Genomic DNA, 21,781 nt, shown 5'->3' on the forward strand with positions numbered 1-21,781 from the left:
TATGGTCAGATGCTGGGAGGTGAATTGATATCCTCATGGCAGTCCATGGAACTCTGGATGGTAATTCTAAATACAAATGACAGAGAAATTTTTGAAAACCTCTGTACTCATCAAAGCAATGAAAAATTTTAAAATACTCAGATTTTTACCTATAAAATGGTAAAACACAGAAGAAGTTTTTAAGAATCTTTCTTATTTATTTATTTATTTTTGGCTGTGTTGGGTCTTCATTGCTGTGCGTGGGCTTTCTCTACTTGTGGTGAGCGAGGGTGCGTGGGCTTCTCATTGTCACGGCTTCTCTTGTTGTGGAGCATGGGCTCTAGGCGCGCAGGCTTCAGTAGTTGTGGCACATGGGCTCAGTAGTTGTGGCTTGCGGGCTCTAGAATGCAGGCTCAGTAGTTGCGGCGCATGGGCTTAGTTGCTCCGCAGCATGTGGGATTTTCCCGGGCCAGGGCTCAAACCCGTGTCCCTTGCATTGGCAGGCAGATTCTTAACCACTGCGCCACCAGGGAAGCCCAAAACAAAAGAAATTTATGCAAGTTTAAAAATATGGAAGAAATGGGCATTTTTATACAGGACTAGTGAATAAACACTTTTGGAAGACAATCTGGCAATAGGTCATCAAATATCTTTATAAGTGTAAATTCTCTGTCTCTTTAGAAATAATCTTAAAGGAAATAATCATAGAAGTGAAATAAATAGTTGGCTTCAGGGTGTTCAATATTGTTTTTCTTTCTTAAGTGATAGCAAAATCTTCAAAATGACGAAATAGCCAACAAATAGCTTCATCAATTATGATATATCCACACAATGGAATACCACAGTCATTAAGAATTATATTAAAGAATTTTAATGACACAGGTAGTTGAAATAATTTGCTGTGCAATTAAAAATCAGGCCACAAAATAGCTTGCATAACATGGGTTCTCTTTTTTTTTTCCCTTTCCCTCTGAAAGTGTTACATCCATTTAGCCACAGAAAAAAAAGACTGAGAGGTTATCCACCCAAATAAACAATAACAATAGCTGTCCCCAGGTAGTAACATTATAAATAATTTTGCCATACATACTGTTTCTATCTTATAAAGCAAAAATACAGATTTTTAAAGATCTAAGATAAAGAGGGAAGACGGAACCATTGATATTTATTGAGTGCCTATTACATGACATGACAAGTACATGTAGTTTTAATCCTCAATACACCCCATTTCAAAAGCTCTATTTCACAGATTTGTTTTACAACTGCAGCTGTAGATGACCAATTTACCCAAAATTTCTGAACTAGTAGATAGCTGAGCAGGAATGAGTTTCTTCTGCTCATCTGAATAGAAAGCTTCTCCCTCACACCACACTACTTCAAGCATGTATATGCACCAGGATGTTGGTAAATTGGGTTGACTACTAGAGCAGTGCTATTTAATAGAAGTAGGATGTGAGCCACATTCATAATTTAAAATTTTTATGTAGCCATATTAAAATATTTTAAAAGATAAAATGTATTATGGTAGTATATTTTAACTTAATAGTGCCAAGATATAATTTCAATGTAAATCAGCATTTAATTATTAATGAGATATATTACTTTTTTTTTTCATACAAAGTCTTTGAAATCTGGTTTGCACTTCACACCACAGCACACCTGAATTGGGACTGGCCACATTTCAAGTGCCGAATAGACACTTGTGTCTAGTAGCTTCTATCTTGGACAACAGACCTTTAAAGGATATTGTCTTTTACTAACAGATTTTTTTAAGAATTGGCTGCAATCGAACCTGTTTATTTATTCAGTATGTTTGTGAAGCTATTTAGATTCTATTTGGGCTGTATTTCATTAGTAACATGAAGACAGTTTAATTGCTTGTTTTAGACTCAGATGAGATTGTGGCTTTAATCTTCTAACATTTGGATGAGTTAATCATATGGATGAGACATAATTGATGCTCCATTCAGCTATGTCAGATCTGGAGCCAATATGTGGCAAAAGCTATAGAATGATAACAAGTAATTTCTACTTTATTGTTTGATAGGTTATTAAATTTTATAGTGTTGATTCATAATCATTATTCTAATTATAATTATATAATTATTCTAATAATAATTATGAGATCTAAATCTTGCATGCTATTGAAAATCCATAATGATTTTTTTTTTAATTTTATTTTATTTATTTTTTTATACAGCAGGTTCTTATTAGTTATCCATTGTATACATATTAGCGTATATATGTCAATCCCAATGTCCCAAGTCATCACACCACCACCCCCCCGCTGCCACTTTCCCCACTTCTTGTCCATACATTTGCTCTTTACATCTGTGTCTCAATTTCTGCCCTGGAAACTGGTTCACCTGTACCATTTTTCTAGGTTCCACATATATGCGTTAATACACGAGGTTTGTTTTTCACTTTCTGACTTCACTCTGTATGACCATCTCTAGATTCATCCACATCTCTACAAATCATTCAATTTCGTTCCTTTTTATGGCTGAGTAATATTCCATTGTATATCTGTACCACATCTTCCTTATCCATTCGTCTGTCGATGGGCATTTAGGTTGCTTCCATGACCAGGCTATTGTAAATAGTGCTGCAATGAACATTGGGGTGCCTGTGTCTTTTTGAATTATGGTTTTCTCTGGGTATATGCCCAGGAGTGGGATTGCTGGGTCATATGGTAATTCTATTTGTAGTTTTTTAAGGAACCTACATACTGTTCTCCATAGTGGCTGTATCAGTTTACATTCCCACCAGCAGTGCAAGAGGGTTCCTTTTTCTCCACACCCTCTCCAGCATTTGTTGTTTGTAGATTTTCTGATGATGCCTATTCTAACTAGTGTGAGCTGATACCTCATTGTAGTTTTGATTTGCATTTCTCTAATAATTAGTGACGTTGAGCAGCTTTTCATGTGCTTCTTGGCCATCTGCATGTCTTCTTTGGAGAAATATCTATTTAGGTCTTCTGCCCCTTTTTGGATTGGGTTGTTTGTTTTTTTAATATTGAGCTGCATGAGCTGTTTATATATTTTGGAGATTAATCCTTTGTCTGTTGATTCGTTTTCAAGTATTTTCTCCCATTCTGAGGGATGTCTTTTCATCTTGTTTGTAGTTTCCTTTGCTGTGCAAAAGCTTTGAAGTTTCATCAGGTCCCATTTGTTTATTTTTGTTTTTATTTCCATTACTCTAGGAGGTGGATCAAAAAAGATCTTGCTGTGATTTATGTCAAAGAGTGTTCTTCCTATGTTTTCCTCTAAGAGTTTTATAGTGTCCTGTCTTACATTTAGGTCTCAAATCCATTTTGAGTTTATTTTTGTGTATGGTGTTAGGGAGTGTTCTAATTTCATTCTTTTAAATGTAGTGGTCCAGTTTTCCCAGCACCACTTATTGAAGAGACTGTCTTTTCTCCATTGTATATCCTTGCCTCCTTTGTCATAGATTACTTGACCATAGGTGCATGGGTTTACCTCTGGACTTTCTAATCTGTTCCATTGATCTATATTTCTGTTTTTTTTTGCCAGTACCATATTGTCTTGATTACTGTAGCTTTGTAATATAGTCTTAAGTCAGGGAGTCTGATTCCTCCAGCTCCGTTTCTTTCCCTCAAGACTGCTTTGGCTATTCGGGGTCTTTTGTGTCTCCATACAAATTTTAAGAGTTTTTGTTCTAGTTCTGTAAAAACGCCACTGGTAATTTGATAGGGATTGCATTGAATCTGTAGATTGCTTTGGGTAGTAGAGTCATTTTCACAATATTGATCCTTCCAATCCAGGAACATGGTATATCTCTCCATCTGTTTGTATCATCTTTAATTTCTTTCATCAGTGTTTTATAGTTTTCTACATACAGGTCTTTTGTCTCCCTAGGTAGGTTTATTCCTAGGTATTTCATTCTTTATGTTGCAGTGGTAAATGGGCGTGTTTCCTTAATTTCTTTTTCAGATTTTTCATTATTAGTGCATAGGAATGCAAGAGATTTCTGTGCATTAATTTTGTATCCTGCAACTTTACCACATTCATTAATTAGCTCTAGTAGTTTTCTGGTGGCACCTTTAGGATACTCTATGTATAGTATCATGTCATCTGCAAACAGTGACAGTTTTACTTCTTCTTTTCCAATGTGTATTCTTTTTATTTCTTTTTCTTTTCTGATTGCCGTGGCTAGGACTTCCAAAACTATGTTGAATAATAGTGGCGAGAGTGGACATTCTTGTGTTGTTCCTGATCTTAGAGGAAATGCTTTCAGTTTTTCACAATTGAGAATGATGTTTGCTGTGGGTTTGTTATATATGGCCTTTATTATGTTGATGTAGTTTCCCTCTATGCCCACTTTCTGGAGAGTTTTTGTCATAAATTGGTGTTGAATTTTGTCAAAAGCTTTTTCTGCATCTGTTGAGTTGATCATATGGTTTTTCTTCTTCAATTTGTTAATGTGGTGTGACACATTGACAATTTGCATATATTGAACAATCCTTGCATCCCTGGGATAAATTCCACTTGATCATGGTGTATGATCCTTTTAGTGTGTTGTTGGATTCTGTTTGCTAGTATTTTGTTGAGGATTTTTGCATCTATATTCATCAGTGATATTGGTCTGTAATTTTCTTTTTTTGTAGTAGCTTTGTCTGGTTTTAGTATCAGGGTGATGGTGGCCTCATAGAATGAGTTTGGGAGTGTTCCTTCCTCTGCAATGTTTTGGAAAAGTTTGATGAGGATGGGTGTTAGCTCTTCTCTAATTGTTTGATAGAATTCACCTGTGAACCTATCTGGTCCTGGACTTTTGTTTGTTGGAAGATTTTTCATCACAGTTTCAATTTCATTACTTGTGATTGGTCTGTTCATATTTTCTATTTCTTCCTGGTTCAGTCTGGAATGTTACACCCTTCTAAGAATTTGTCCATTTCTTCCAAGTTGTCCATTTTATTGGCATAGTGTTGCTTATAGTAGTCTCTTAGAATGCTTTGTATTTCTACAGTGTCTGTTTTAACTTCTCCTCTTTCATTCTAATTTTATTGATTTGAGTCCTCTCCCTCTTTTTCTTGATGAGTCTGGCTAATGGTTTATCAATTTTGTTTATCTTCTCAAAGAACCAGCTTTTAGTTTTATTGATCTTTGCTATTGTTTTCTTTGTTTCTATTTCATTTCTGCTCTGATCTTTATGATTTCTTTCCTTCTGTTAACTTTGCATTTTGTTTGTTCTTCTTTCTCTAGTTCCTTTAGGTGTAAGGTTACACTATTTATTTGTGATTTTTCTTATTTCTTGAGGTAGGCTTGTATTGCTATAAACTTCTCTCTTAGAACTGCTTTTGCTGCACCCCATAGGTTTTGGATCATCATGTTTTCATTGTCATTTGTCTGTAGGTATTTTTTGATTTCCTCTTTGATTTCTTCAGTGATGTCTTGATTATTTAGTAACGTATTGTTTAGCCTCCATGTGTTTGTGTTTTTTACGTTTTTTTCCCTTTAATTTGTTTCTTATCTCATAGTGTTGTGGTCAGAAAAGATGCTTGATATGATGTCAGTTTTCTTAAGTTTACTGAGGCTTAATTTGTGACCCAAGATGTGATCTATCCTGGAGAATTTTTCGTGCACACTTGAGAAGAAAGTGTAATCTGCTGTTTTTGGATGGAATGTCCTATAATATCAATTAAATCTATCTGGTCTGTTGTGTTATTTAAAGCTTCTGTTTCCTTATTTATTTTCATTTTGGATGATCTGTCCATTGGTGTAAGTGAGGTGTTAAAGTCCCCCACTAGTATTGTGTTACTGTCTATTTCCTCTTTTATAGCTGTTAGCATTTGCCTTATGTATTGAGGTGCTCCTATGTTGGGTGCATATATATTTATAATTGTTATATCTTCTTTTTGGATTGATGCCTTGATCATTATGTAGTGTCCGTCCTTGTTTCTTGTAACATTCTTTATTTTAAAGTCTATTTTTTCTGTTATGAGTATTGCCACTCCAGCTTTCTTTTGATTTCCATTTGCATGGAATATCTTTTTCCATCCCCTCACTTTCAGTCTGTATGTGTCCCTAGGTCTGAAGTGGGTGTCTTATAGACAGCATATATATGGGTCTTGTTTTTGTATCCATTCAGTGAGCCTGTGTCTTTTGGTTGTAGCATTTAATCCATTCACATTTAAGGTAATTATCGATATATATGTTCCTATGACCATTTTCTTAATTGTTTTGGGTTTGTTTTTGTAGGTCCTTTTCTTGTGTTTCCCACTTAGAGAAGTTCCTTTAGCATTTGTTGTAGAGCTGGTTTGGTGTTGCTGAATTTTCTTAGCTTTTGCTTGTCTGTAAAGCTTTTTTTTTTTTTTGCGGTACACGGGCTTCTCAGTGCTGCGGCCTCTCCCGCCGCGGAGCACAGGCTCTGGACGCGCAGGCCCAGTGGCCACAGCTCACGGGCCCAGCCACTCCGCGGCACGTGGGATCCCCCCAGACCAGGGCACCAACCTGCGCCCCCCGCATCGGCAGGCAGACTCTCAACCAGTGCGCCACCAGGGATGTCCTGTAAAGCTTTCGATGTCTGCATCGAATCTGAACGAGATCCTTGCTCGGTAGAGTAATCCTGGTTGTAGTTTCTTCCCTTTCATCACTTTAAATATATCATGCCATTCCCTTCTGGCTTGTAGAGTTTCTGCTGAGAAATCAACTGTTAACCTTATGGGAGTTCCCTTGTATGTTATTTGTCATTTTTCCCTTGCTGCTTTCAGTAATTTTTCTTTGTCTTTAATTTTTGCCCATTTTATTACTATGTGTCTCAACGTGTTTCTCCTTGGGTTTCTCCTGTATTGGACTCTCAGCGCTTCCTGGACTTGGGTGGCTATTTCCTTTCCCATGTTAAGGAAGTTTTTGACTATAATCTCTTCAAATATTTTCTCAGGTCCTTTCTCTGTCTCTTCTCCTCCTGGGACCCCTATAATGCAAATATTGTTCCATTTAATGTTGTCCCAGAGGTCTCTTAGGCTGTCTTCAGTTCTTTTCATTCTTTTTTCTTTATTCTGTTCCGCAGCAGTGAATTCCACCATTCTGTCTTCCCGGTCACTTATCTGTTCTTCTGCCTCAGTTATTCTGCTATTGATTCCTTCTAGTCTGTTTTTCATTTCAGTTATCATATTGTTCATCTCTTTTTCTTTGTTCTTTCATTCTTCTAGGTCTTTGTTAAACATTTCTTGCATGTTCTAGATCTTTGTCTTCATTCTTTTTCTGAGGTCCTGAATCATCTTCACTATCATTATTATGAATTCTTTTTCTGGAAGGTTCCCTATCTCCTCTTCATTTAGTTGTTTTTTGGGTTTTTATCTTGTTCCTTCATCTGGTACATAGCCCTCTGCCTTTTCATCTTGTGTATCTTTCTGTGAATGTGGTTTTTGTTCCACAGGCTGCAGGATTGTAGTTATTCTTGCTTCTGCTGTCTGCCCTCTCTAAAATCCACAATGATTTTTAACAATTTTGTCCCTCTGTGTATACATTGCTAACACCCCAAAGTTGTACTTTTTCAACTAAATTATTTCAATTTACCTAATTATTAGTAACTTCCAAAATAACTGGTTAGTAGCTTATGGACTTCCCTTATTGTTTTTTCTCTTAATACAGAACTCTTTACATTTATTAGAGAAAATTTTTTAAAAGTTGAGGCAAGCAAAGAGAAGAAACTAAAAGCTTATCTAAGTTTCTAACACCAGAGATAGCCTCTGGTAACATTTTGTACATTTCAGATATATGTATATTGTTCATAAAAATGAAAAAATACACTATCCATTGTTTTTCCAGTTTGTGAACTGGATCCAATATTATTCATTTTTTCTATAAATATTTACTAACCTTTTTCTATGTTTTAAGTCACTGTATTAAATATTCTTTACAGCATATTTGTTATTACATGCATGGTATTATGATACATTGTTATAATTCATCCACACAAATTTAACCCATTTCCTGGTTTGGGGCAAATATGTACGTATTACATATTTTGATATTTGTTTTAAAACCTCGGAATAAAAAACCTTGTCACCATACTTTGAGTAATCCCACGGTTAATCCTTTTAGATGAATTCCTAGAAATGGAATTGCTGGCCAAAGGGCATGAAAAATTCTAAGGCTTTTGAGAGTATTGTCATATTGCCTTCCAGGAAAGTAGAAACAATTTATACTTTCACCAACAGGCTATCATTTGATTCATCTTTTGGACTTGTTGGTCAAGGTATTGGCTATGGCTATCATGTGTGAATATCACCAGTGCCTTGTTCATATTCTCTTTCTCTCTCTATTTTTCAGTATTTATATAGCATAGCTCTGACCCTGTACTTATGTCAGTTTTGCCAACAGAATTGGCAAAAAGATAAAAGATGAAATAGATAAAAACCAGCATTAGAAGCCAGCATTCAGGAAACAGTGAGTGGCCTCACATGATTTTCTTTCTTTTATTTTTTTTAAATTGAAGTATAGTTGATGTACAATACTGTGTTAGTTTCAGGCATATAGCAAAGTGATTCATTTATCCATATATATGCATATATCTATATTCTTTTCTTGATTCTTTTCCATTTTAAGTTATCATAAGATATCAAATATAGTTCCCTGTGCTGTATAGTAAATCCTTGTTGATTGTCTATTTTATATATAGTAGTGTGTATCTGTTAATCCCATAGTCCTAATTTATCCCTCTCCCCACCTTCCCCTTTGGAAACCATAAGTTTGTTTTCTATGTCTCTCACATGATTTTCTTTAAAAAATATTTGAATAAACATATGCTTACATATGTGACTCTTGCTTGGTGAATAAAAGATAGAAGAAGGAGGGGGAAAGGAGCATAATAAACCACTGACATTTGCTTACTTGATGAAGTTACAGGAAGTTAAAACACTTTAATTAGCAGGTGGCATTTTTCTCTGAGATTGTATTCTCAGAACTTTTGGAAAGATTCAGGGCCTGGTCATGTCCAATCTGAGGTTCTACATTTCTGATCTGGGCTGATTGTATGTCAAGGGTGGTTAATAAGGGGAGAAGTGCTCAGAAACAGGAGCATAATTATTTGAACACTAATGTGTTCACTTAGTCACATTGTTTACATGACCCCCTCAAGCAGTGTTCTTGATCACTGCAACTCCCATTTTCTCTTGGCATATTCCAACATGGATTGTCCAACCTTACCTGGGAATTTGTATTTCTTCTGGGGAGGTAATAATTGCAGACTGTGATTTTATTTTTTTGTCATGTGTATTTCATAGCTTTCTCTTAAATACATCATTGAAAATACTTAATTACTTTATGATCATGAACTAAAAGCCACACTTGGTGATTGTTCAACCTACTCTGGGTTTGTTGTGGGAATGAAGTATATTTTAAATTCTCTTGACTATGGTGGAATACATTTTATCAAGGAAAAAAAATGGGTCCAATTTCTGCAGGATATCCCAAAAATTAGCCTTAGATTTTTGCTTTTGCTTAATTAATAACTCAATCTGTGTATTTACTGATATGATATGTTTGTTTAAATGTCTGTGAAAAGTATATCTAAGAATAGTGGCCATAAATTTCTAGTTCAGCAGGCTTTATTGTTAGGATCACTGTAGCCCACAACTGCCTTCTTGATATAATTGCCTCAAATAGAAACTATACAGTGTAATGTTGCATAAATATACATTTTTAATACTTCAGGAGACTGAAAAATCAGGGTTTTACAGGATGGAGTGAGAGTTATTTATGAGAGGTTTTTTTTTTTGCTGGATATGAAATCAAATTAATCTTGAGTAAATCAGATTGGAGAAAATGGAAACATAGCAGCTTGACAGATTTGTGTCCAGCACAATTGATATATGTTATTTTTAAACCTGGATGATATAGATAGAATTTGTTATTTAAATAATAAAATCTGTGTAACTATAAGCAAAGACAAGATTAAAATTTCTATAGACAGGATTGTCAAATTTTTACATGAGAGAAATTATAATACCTTACTTTATATATCAAATCAATAATTAATAACAAGTTTTTCCTACTCCTTATACCTTGAAGTCCAACTGTGGGTAAATATAATCCTTTGAGGAAACTGTATCATTAAAACTGAGACTATGGAGAACTAGTAATGTAGGAAATTATAATCACCACACTCACAGGCGTGTGTTTATTTCCAACACTAGTGCCTATAAAAGAACATAAAGTTGAACATTGTTAATGTCTAAGAAAAAACAAACTAAGAAAAAGAACCATCATTCTTATATTCCAGTCTTACAGTTTCTTAATGATTACTGGTAGTTGGTTTGAGGTGATATTATAAGTGTTTTTATGTGGCAATTAAAATTTCAGAAGCCCTCATAATTGTTAATTAAATTTTTCCTCATCCCATCCCAAAGAAGTAAGCCAGTTCTATTATTCTTGCTTTTGAACCTGGAAAATTGAGTAATAATATCCATATAAAGTAACTTTATTCATTTCAACTTTATTGCACCTAAAAATATTCTTGCTCCCCAAAAGTGAAGAGTAAAATGGTACATGGAAGCAGATTTTGGCTCAATAGGATTTTTTTTTTAATTAGAGCAAATAATGTGTTTGTGGATGATCTTTTCTTTACCGATTCTGTTTGTTTGAGTTTGAGCTGCTTTTGTTTGGTTTTCTTTTTTTTTTTTTTTTTGTCTTAAAAATGGCCTTTGGTGTTAAACACTTCTCTGTTCCCAGTCAGCTCAGGAGTGTCACTGTAGATGTTGGTCACTGGCCACATTGGATCTGCATCTCTTGAATCTCTACATCCTTCATAAAGCAATATTAGGATGCTACAATATTAGGAAGTACATTCCTTCCAAAGCAATACTAGGATGCTACTTTTTTAAAAAAATGACTTTTAAAAAAGTCATTTTTCTTCCATTCAGCTGTCAAATAGGATATCTTTAGCTGAAAGTAAGAGAATACCCAACCCAAGTCAAAGTAACATAAATAATAAAGCGACTTCTTGTTTCATTCGAAGCATAGAGGTAGAGAAGTCCAAGCACAGTGAGGCCTAGCTTTCTGCATTCTCTTGCCCTGCCTTCCTGCAGGGTAGATAGATGACTTTCTGCCAGACAACTAGAGCAGTTCCACACTGCCACACTCAGAAGCAGAAGGGGACCTTTTCTTCCTTGTGACTTGTTTTAAGAGCTAGGAAACCTTTACCCCCAGAAGACTTCTCCTCCCATTTTGGTGGCCTTTTGGGCCTTTTGTCCATGATTATATCAAACACTGGGAAGAGGAACGGAAAGCTTGAGAACAGATGTTTGTGAATGGCTTAAGATCAGTCAAGATTCACTCCCGGGGCTGGAATGGGGCTCACTTACCCTGAAGTGGGGGGCCTGTGCAGGAAGGTGGTAAATCTTGAATAAAATCAGGATTATGGTGAGCAGGAGCAAGAGTAGAGGTGATGTCTGCTACAATTACCTTTTCCTTACAGTTCTTGTGATGAATATAATTATTTAAAACCTAGCATATGGGATGGCTGAGCCATTACATTTTACTTTTAACAAGCTGTTTTATCTTGATCATATTATTTCTAAACTTCCACTAGGAATTATACTGCCTCTTAAAACTAGTGGTGGATGGAGATAGGCACAAAAGATGGTTTAGGTGTATTGTCACCATCCCAGCTACTCCACCTCCAAAAAATACACATTCTAAGTAAAAAATTCAGCTTTCCATGCAAACTACTTTTAAACAGTATCTAAGTAAAAACAGATACAAAAGCAGATACAGAGTGCTTGTTATGAAAATAACAATTGTAGCTTCCAAATAAATCACTTAGCCTCCTCTTCTGACCAGATTCTCCTTCCTAAACTCTCTAAGAAATTCTGGAGGGTCCTATTTTCACTTTCCTGTCACCCCTCAGAAGAAGGCGGTTTTGGATGTTGGTACAAGTTCTGGCTTTATCTTCTGGACCACTTTTGTTGTTGTTGTTGATTCTTCAATTCAGTGGATTTTGACCATACTCCTAAGAGCCCACTTTATTCTGGCTGTCAACTCCCACCTGAGTAGGTAAACTGGGCAGAGCCTGGGGAGCCAGGAGAGTGAGGACTGCTAAATGGGAATGATCTCCTGGAAGACAACGTACATACCCAAACAACATCTAAGGAGCCGATTCTGTTGGTCAGAAATGAGTCTGCTTCCAGAGGGCCCTCTGTAAACCAGGCTGAAAATCAAAGATTTGTGTTTGGACAATAGGCCTGGGGTGGGGTGGTGAATAGCTGGGGAGACAGTTTCAGGAACCAGGCTGATTAGATTCAATGTTTGGATGGGTATGATTTGGAAAGACAACTTTGAAAAGTGGTGTCAAGTTGTATTTTCTAGAGGGTCAGACCCAATGCTGCCAAACAAGCAGATTGTGTCAGAACCATCTATTATCCACATTATTCCACCAGTGGCTCACTCCCCTGATAGCATTACACTTGAAGAGACAAGAGCTTTTCTTCAATCCAGATTCACTATGGCCATTTGCCAGTCAAGGTAGTCATCAGATGCTGGTAACTGCATCGGCTAGCATCAGGAGGCCCTAATTACCATTTTGCTGAAAAGCCCCCTTCACTCTGAGAAAATATAAGACAAGTTCAGCCAGTTTGAATACACAGTGTTTAGTCTCATAGACTTGTCCCTGCTGTTAAGGTACCTGTTGCCCTACGTGGGCTGTTTGCCATGGCTGGCTGCCCCCACCCCACTAAACGTCTTTTGATGTCACGGAACCAGAACCCTGGGAAAGTGGTTTAACACGATTATGAAGAAAACTGGTAGTTAAGTTGATTGTGAGTCAGGTTAGGATTTTTGTAACGATTCAAACAGGTAGAATTATGGAGACAGTTGGCCTTGGTCTCGTTGAATTCTCACAGCCCTGTTGTCCTCCTTTTCTGAGTTACCTGTTTTGTCTCATATCCTGGGAAATCACGATGAAATGATATTGGTGGACGTCAATTGGCAGTGGGGGATGGAGGGTAAGGACTGAGCAATAAATACCTCATCCTCCTGCAGGCTGAAATTTCCTGAAACATTTTAAATTAGAAAATTTGGATGGACAGAAAAATGGAAATTGCAGACCTACCAAAGATCTTTTGTCTGAAGATATTTTTTTAAAGTACAAAATTTTAGGATAATTTGCTATTTTATATAGATATTTTTTTCTACAATGAAAAGATGAAGGTTAGAAAAGATAAATGTCCAGATTTGAATTTAGAAATTCAGATACGTTAAATTTGATTTTATCTTAGATGCCAAGTAGGAAATGGCTACTTTGTTATTGTGAAGAGGCTATCATATTTGAATATTCATCTTAGATTTTTACTACCCAGAAGACTCAGTATATATATATATAGTGGTGGAAGTTTTCTCCCTCACAGACAGCATCCTAATGGAGATGCATGACTCTGCCAATAGTGTTGCTGATGTGAATATTTGCTTCAAAATTTAAGCCAGCAGCTCTGGAAATTGCTATAAGTACTCTAAAATAATAATATTGTGAGTATTTATATTATCATTTCTTTTTTTAAAGTTTTTTTTAATATAATTTTATTTATTTTTATTTTTGGCTGCATTGGGTCTTCATTACTACGTGCAGGCTTCTCTCTAGTTACGGCGAGCAGCGGCTACTCTTTGTTGTGGTGCGCGGGCTTCTCATTGCAGTGGCTTCTCTTGTTGAGGAGCACTGCCTTCTAGGCGCACGGGCCTCAGTAGTTGTGGCACATGGGCTCAGTAGTTGTGGCTTGTGGGCTCTAGAGCGCAGGCTCAGTAGTTGTGGCGCATGGGCTTAGTTGCTCCGCGGCATATGGGATCTTCCCAGACCAGGGCTTGAACCCGTGTCCCCTGCACTGGCAGGCAGATTCTCAACCACTGCACCACCATGGAAGCCCTATCATTTCTTATAAGCATGTTTTTCGTTTTTATCCTACATCTAATAGAAAAATGACTTACAATTTGTGTAATTGTGGTAATTGGAAAAAGCTGTTGAGATGTGAGGTTTCCAAAATCAATAGGAGCAAAACGGATGTGATCATTGTTCATATCACACTTGGTTTGAAATATGTAGTTTTAATGTTATATTATCTTCATATGTTTAAGTGGTTTTAATGTTGTCACTAAAATGGTACCTAATTAATACATTCATGCAATGTATAAAAATGTACTGAGTACCACAAATTCTTCTGCTGCTATGTTTATTTATAGCAATGCACACTACTTAATGTGTGCTTTTATTTAAAAACCATTTTTGTAAATGTTTGCTATTTGCACTTTGAGGATAGCCACAATCTTACACCACAATTCAGTATGAGAGATCATCAAAACAATTAGCTTAGAAGTACCTCTCCATTTGCCAAAGAATTTAAATAATTTTTGACAGTTATGGGTAAGGTTGCTCATAGATTATCTTAGGTCAATTCTGTAAAAGCAAATCTGAGACAGGGATTGTAAGAACATGTGATTTGTTGGGCAGTGCTCTCAGGAGAAGGATGGTAAGGGAAGCAGGATGGAGGAGGGGAAGATGTCTGTGGCAGAAGATCTCAATGGAAACAGGTTACAGTTTGCTCCCACGGTGAAACTCTGGAGCACGAATGGCATCACAGAGTTGGTCTCATCTTGAGGCAAGTGGCCTGGCCTTCTGTACCCCCATGTCAGCCAGTCGTTGGTTGAGGTTGGCTCTCAAAGGTGGTGGGAGAATAGCCTCCTGGGTGAGGCAGTTCCCATCTGGCCCAGGACAGTTCTTCAGAGGAGGAAGGTACATCTGTGAATTACCAGCATTTTGAAGACAGGAATTCTAGCTCATCAAGGTGATCTAGCCTGGCACCAACAGCATCCTTTATATAGATAAATGACAATTTAAAAGAACAGAGAGCTTATTGGACCTAGATTCTGTCGCTTCCTCCTCCCCAGCACATACACCCCTACACGTCTATCCTTGTAATCAAATAAAGATGGAAATTCAAACTGTATCCAGGTCCCTTTGATTACAGAAACAGTTTAAAAGCATTAATGAGGACATCGACTCTGGGTCTATTCCTTTTTCTGATTGCTTGCCATGTAGAAATGTGGCTAACTCTGCTATTAAAATGCATTTATGTTATCATGAATGAAATGAGTTCCTTGAGAGAGGACCTGAGATACTGTCCCTGAAGACTTGAGGGTGTTTTAAATGCCAAAACCACTCAGGCAATCCTTTCTCCAGGCTTAATACTCCTATTTGAGATGCTTTATTTGCAGAAGCCTTTGGCTTAACTGATTCAGAGAGACCCCAAACACTCAATGTGTTCAGTGAATGAAATCTCAAATTCTTTCTCTGCAATATATTATCATGTCATACAGAAGAAATGTAGTTTGCTTCTTCCTAATGGAACACTTCCAGCCCACTTTTTCTTCCTATTATAGAGCTGTTAGAGAAGGTTATCTTCTTTGAAAAATCATTTTGTTTCTTTCTTGCTACTTATCAGTATCATGAAATACTTTACAGAAACTGGGTAAGTTGGATGAGAATGGTAGAATTCCCATTAGTGTCACTGATTTAAAGAGGTTTTTATTGTTTTAAATTGTCAAATATTTTTCAAGGGCATAGAGGACATATTGTAAAAATTCTTTAAATTGCACAACTAACTTTAAAGTAGAAGGCCAATGATAGAAATAAACAATAGCAAGTCTCCATCTTGGATCAAAGAAATATTTGTTGCTAATAATATTCCCTCTGATTGCATCTGTATTTGATTATTCCAACTTATTAAACAGGAATGATGATATGCAAATAAACTCAGAATAATAAAGAAACATTAATTCAGTCTAGAATTCAAGCTGATATTGTAACCTTTTTACTTTGCATAGGGCTTTGCTAATACACAAACCAGGCCAGTACCTTGGAAAGTTCTGAACTAAAAAAGGTATTTTGGAGCATGATGGATATGTTACTGGGAAGGTGACTTGAAGGGATCCTGTTACAAATGATTTCTTTAGTGATCTGAAATTTAATGCCACTGGTTATCTTTTTACTACCAATATCTAGTCTTACCTCCACAAAGCAAGAAGCTGAGCGGGTAAAATAAAAGATAATTTTAGACTTAATTTTTTTTTTTTGGCTGCGTTGTGTCTTTGTTGCTGCGAGTGGGCTTTTCTCTAGTTGTGGTGAGGCGGGGGCTACTCTTCCTTGTGGTGCGCAGGCTTCTCATTGTGGTGGCTTCTCTTGCCGCGGAGCACAGGCTGTAGGTGCACGGCTTCAGTAGTTGTGGTGTGCGGGCTCAGTAGTTGCGACTCATGGGCTCTAGAGCGCAGGCTCAGTAGTGGTGGTGCATGGGCTTAGTTGCTCCACAGCATGTGGGATCTTCCTGGGCCAGGGCTCGAACCCGTGTCCCCTGCATTGGCAGGCAGATTCTGTGCCATTGTGCCACAAGGGAAGTCCCTAGACTTACTTTTAAAGTCAACCTTAATATGTGCCTTCCTCAGGCCTTGGTTTCCTTTGTGTATTGTTTATTTGACTCTCTACATTTGTGTTTTCCTCCAGTCTAGAAACAGGAAGTTTGTTGAATTAGCAAAATTCCTTTTGAATCTGTAGAGTTAATAATTTATTATTTCATTCATTGGTCATAATTTTTAAAATATTGTTATAGGCAAGATAGAATAAATATTTTAAAAATATTATGTCTCATTGTTAAACTTCTTCAAATTATGCCTGAAACTCATGGCAAGACCAAATAAAGGATTGAAAGAACCCATTGTGTTATAATTTAGAACTTTTTCTATAGGAGACATTTAATTTGGCTAATGTATTTTTTAAAAAGTCTTTATTTAATATAATCATTATCATTCACTAACAGCTTAAACAGTTTGAGGTCCCTCAAACTCCATGATTGCTTAAAGTGTTGTGACATTTTTATTTCTTCCAGAAACTTCCAATTAAGTGATGAAGACCACTGGTTTTACCAGGCTCTTGTGGATCAGTATCCTGGGGATCTCAGTGGCAGAAGGACTCTGTATCTGGACGTGTTACAGAGACATTTTCCTCACAAATCGAGGCATGATTTGGTGAGTGCTGGACCCTATATGCTGGCAAGTTAAATTGTTTTAATGATTGATAATTATTGAGCAAAATATATATATATATACTTTAAATGGTGCTCTAAAATGATTTTTTTTTCTGCACTCTAGAAAATAATAGGGTTATAGTTTGAAAGTCTACCATTTTTCAGGTCAGTGTGGTACATAAAAAGGTGGGAGATCCCTCTGGCCACATGTACTCTTCTGTGGCTTACTTGCCACAGAGAGCTTCACCATGGTCCCCTGGGTTGCTCTGCTAGTGTTGACCTCCAGGTGTCTGTACATTCACCTGCCCATTTCAGAGGTTCTGCCATCTCTGAGTCTTGCCTGAAAATGGGGTGCCTGCTCCTGCATTCACACAGCCTACCACACCTCAGTCCTTCTAGTCGTGGGGAAGCCAACACTTGCCTTGGGAGCTGGTGCCTACCTACACCATCCCCACCACAACTCCACTTGATCCCCCTAGACGGGTCTAAACACAAATGCCCCAAATTCATAACTCAGAGTCCTGGCTGAAATTTCCCTGGGAAGTTATGGTTACATTCTTTAGTGGACAAGGTCACATAGACAAGGAAACAGAAGTTACCATGTCACCAGTGAATTTCATAGTAACTCACTTTAAAACATATATGTAAACAAACATGCATAGACTCTTACCTTTTTTTTAAAAAATAAATTTATTTATTTATTTTTGGCTACGCTGGGTCTTCGTTGCTGCGCACAGGCTTTTCTCCAGCTGCGTCGAGCTGGGGCTACTCTTCGTTGTGGTGCATGGGTTTCTCATTGCAGTGGCCTCTCGTTGCAGAGCACGGGCTCTAGGCACGCGGGCTTCAGTGGTTGTGGCACGTGGGCTCACTAGTTGTGGCTCGTGGGCTTCAGAGTGCAGGCTCAGCAGTTGTGGCACACGGGCTCAGCTGCTCCACGGCATGTAGAATCTTCCCGGACCAGGGCTCGAACCCATGTTACCTGCAGGGAAGTCCGACTCTTACCTTTTAAATAGGCCATGCTATAAAATATTATCATATACTCTGCATTTTGTAATTGTTTTAAATCAAGCAAGTAACAATACTAACGTGTATAGAATTTATCCTATGTCAGTCATGTGTAAACTCCTGTAATGCACATAACAGTGGATGAGAGAAGTACTATAGTTATCCTTACTTTTCAGGTGAAGAAACTGAGGCAAAGGCCACACAACTAGTATGACCAACCTCTCTTATCCTTTCCCACCCACCAACCCCCACCCAATTATTTGTTTTAATTCTGACCTTTATTTTATAGCAAATCCTTGTTGTGTAAAAAACATGTTATATAATAATTCATTCTGGATTTTACAAAACTCTTAATTTACTAAATTAGATCTTTCTTTTTATTCCCTATAGATTCTGTTTGCTTCTGTGACCAGCTGTCATTTTTAACTGTGTAGATTTTTATATTTGCCTACTATTAATATGATAAAGATTTTTGCATTTACTTCTTACATTGGGATAATTAGTATGCATTTCTGAATGGTGTATACTTCCTTAATGTTTGCCAAGTTTTAAGCATATTCTTGGCTTAGGGAAATAAAGCTAAGAAGTTTACCAAACAGAATTTAGAAGCTGATATTTGGTTTCAGTGAAGCCATAGCCCGTTTCATTATGTACTTAATTAACCATACCTAAGTTATTTTTTTTAGGTAGGACCAACCTTATGCTGCTTGCTAGCTTCTTTTCTCACATCGCTTAGGGGTTAAGTAATGTATCAAATTCAGAGATGTGGTCTATACTGGCAAAATAAAGAATTATTTAGAGCACTGACTCTCAATTGCAGGAGACACACCTTTATATAAGTATTTCAGAATCACCTACAGAGATTTTTCGAACTACTCAGGCTATCTCCCGTCCTGTTCTTTCCCTCAAGACTCAAATCTCCCAGGGTTGGGATTCACTGGCAGCAGGAACTATTGGTACCTATGTAAGAATATCACGTCCCTCAGGAGTGTGGGATGGGAAGGGCTACTGTCATTGCTATAAATACTTCAAGTTTAGATGTCTGAACATCTGATTGTTTCAGTAATCAAGGGCAAACTGAGTTTTCAGGATTATTGTGGCAATTTTTAATGTTTATTAGCATATATCTAACTGAAGCACCTGGAGTCACTGTTAATACAGCAAAGCTGATTTAAAGATGGAGTATTTTTGAAATTATATGTAGGGGAGATCATATTTTCTGCTCATAGATTCATTGCTATATAGGGGTAGAAGTTGTTTTAGGGCTGTCTGGTCTGACTCCATCCTGTATAAAACTTAAAAACGTTTAATGACTGGTCCTCAGTCACCAGTTAGCCATGGGCTCAGAACTCTGGGACTGGTACTTGGTCCTGGTTGTTGTATTTACTATTAAGATGTTTGTCCCTTATTTTTCAAAATCATTGGTTATAATTCATTTTATTCACTTTTGTAACAATGACATAAAGCGTAGGCTCAGTTTCATAATAAGCGTTTACCACCTGTTATCTTTTCAGGTCGAACATGAAAAATATTGTGACCAATATCGCTTTGCTAAGGAGCAGCGAAAGATCCTGATATCAAGTTGGAGTAAGAATAGGAGAGACTTTATACAGAAGGCTGTGCTGACAGTGGCCGAGGCCTGTGCAACTCATGAAATGGAAAACATGTTGGTTAAGGATAGGAAAAAGCAACAGGAAGTGTGTGCTGATCTGAAAGCCAAGGTGAGACGCTTTGCAGAAGGTGCTTTAGTATTTGCCTGGGTATTCACTTAAGAATTCATTTTTCCCTTTTGTTCAATTCCAACCTAAAGTCCCATTTCTCTAAAAAGCCTATTTTGAATACAATTGTTAGTTCAAACCATATGAAATTGAAATTCTTTTAGATCAAAAATTGTGAACAATCAACAATTTCATACGGTTCAACCTGAAGTTACTATAACAGGAGGTGAGTATTGAAGTTTTGATTGAGGATGTCCAATACCAACCACAAATGCTGTACATCAGAGTGAGGTGCTGGATGAAAATGCAGAATGTAATTATAAAGTAAATGTCTGACGCTGCTTCAGACTCATGGACCTCTCATTCACATTAAAGATGTTTTTTAAAAAAAGGGTCAAATTATGAAGAGGAGGGAGGATTTGTGAAGAGAAACATTGAGGAGAGCTTGATGGGCTGTGTGTGAGCACTCAGCAGAGTGAGAGGGGGAGCAGACAGGGTTTTCCTCCTGCTCAGACCCAGCAAGGGGCCTCCAGGATGACTTGGAGAGTTGAGTGTGTAACCCCTGTAGTTGGAGGCTTGAGCACTGGTGTCTGACGCTTGCAGGGAAATATAGAGGAATTACGTTAGTGGCAGAACTGAAAACAAGAGTGGCTGCTGTGCCTGGTCACGGGTGCATGAGTTTTGGAAGCCCCATGTGAATATGGCCTCTCTAGGAGCGTTGGAAGGGCCACCAAACATGAATTGTATCATGCCTTAAACTTATGAGTAAGGAAAATAATGATTTGGGGTGGTGCCAAATCCTTACTGCTAATGTGAGGTGAATTTTTGAGTGGGTAAAGGTTGCCCCTAAGGTGACCTGCTTATTTTGCAGGATGCCTGGGAGTTGTGATTTGGCAATCCCCCTTATACTTAAAGAGTAGAATGGTCTGAACCATACAAACTGGAGAAGCTGAGACAGGACCCGGGAGCTAACTAATTCCCCGAGCAGGGGACTGGTCGGACCTCACAAAATTGCCAACAATATTATTACCCATGAAACTGTTGAACCTGGAGTTGGTGACCTTAGCGAGCTCTCTGAAACTTAGTAGTTCTGTAACTGCAGTATAATGCCAACTGCTTGTTTGTGGTTGAGAAATAAAGATACATGTGGCATACGCACACACACAGTTGTATTGAGTTACAGCATACATACAGTGCCCAAATATTAATTTACTGATAAATAACATGGTAGGATGATGATGGTGCAACAAGAAATTATATTCTCTTGATAGAAAAAATAAGCTGGTAGATGTTATATTATAGCAGTTAATAGCATATAGAAACAAATGTCTCTATTTTAAAACATTAGAGGAAAAATGTCTGCTCTGCATTTTTTTCTTTTTTTAATATTTATTTATTTGGTTGTGCCAGGTCTTAGTTGCGGCAGGCGGGCTCCTTAGTTGCGGCGTGCATGTGGGATCTAGTTCCCTGACCAGGGATTGAATCCGGGCCCCCTGCATTGGGAGCGCAGAGTCTTAACCACTGCACCACCAGGGAAGTCCCTGCATTTTTTTAAACAAAAATATATTTCTTTTGACATTGCATAAGCTTAGGACCTAAAAGCAATAGAAGCTGCATCAAGCCCTATCTACCATGGGCTACAGAGCTAATGTGTGTTTCTTCTCCATCTGTGACTGATTAGGAACACTCAGTGACTAAAAAAAAAAGGTGGAGGGTAGTCAGGGGCCACGACAAGTCCTTATATACTCCTAGTCTGTTTATACTCATTTTGCACACATTATCATTAGTCCTTAAACTATGCTGTAGGTGATATTTTCTTTTTATTGTATTACCTTGAGGTAAACATACATGCAGTAGAGCACACAGAACCTAAGTGTGCTATTGAATAAAGTTTTATAAATATATGCTTCCCGTAGAAATACCATCAGGGTCGAGGTATAGAACCGCTCAGAAGACTCTCTCATGCCTTTTCTCAGTATATACTGGCCCCATTCATGACCACTATTCTGAATTCATCACCATAGGTTAGTTTTGCTTATTGGTGAATTTCATATGA

General features: G+C 37.4%; 1 protein-coding gene and 1 non-coding gene across 2 annotated transcripts in view; both read left to right on the forward strand.

The window, feature by feature from the left end:
• The window catches only part of CCDC148 (coiled-coil domain containing 148), a 268,876-nt gene that overhangs the window by 122,395 nt on the left and 124,700 nt on the right, over window positions 1-21,781 (forward strand). The window contains exons 9-10 of the mRNA XM_022569774.2: window positions 16,865-17,003; window positions 19,522-19,728. Coding sequence (XP_022425482.1) covers window positions 16,865-17,003; window positions 19,522-19,728 — 346 coding nt within the window. The remainder of the gene's footprint in view (window positions 1-16,864; window positions 17,004-19,521; window positions 19,729-21,781) is intronic.
• Window positions 20,474-20,622, forward strand: LOC115802162 (U12 minor spliceosomal RNA). Its single transcript, XR_004022562.1, has one exon. It is a non-coding gene; the product is annotated as a U12 minor spliceosomal RNA (small nuclear RNA).

The sequence above is a fragment of the Delphinapterus leucas genome, chromosome 8 (genome assembly GCF_059928025.1).
Source record: "Delphinapterus leucas isolate spDelLeu-1000000601 "Yukka" chromosome 8, BTC_Dleu_Yukka2, whole genome shotgun sequence".
NCBI lineage: Eukaryota > Metazoa > Chordata > Mammalia > Artiodactyla > Monodontidae > Delphinapterus > Delphinapterus leucas.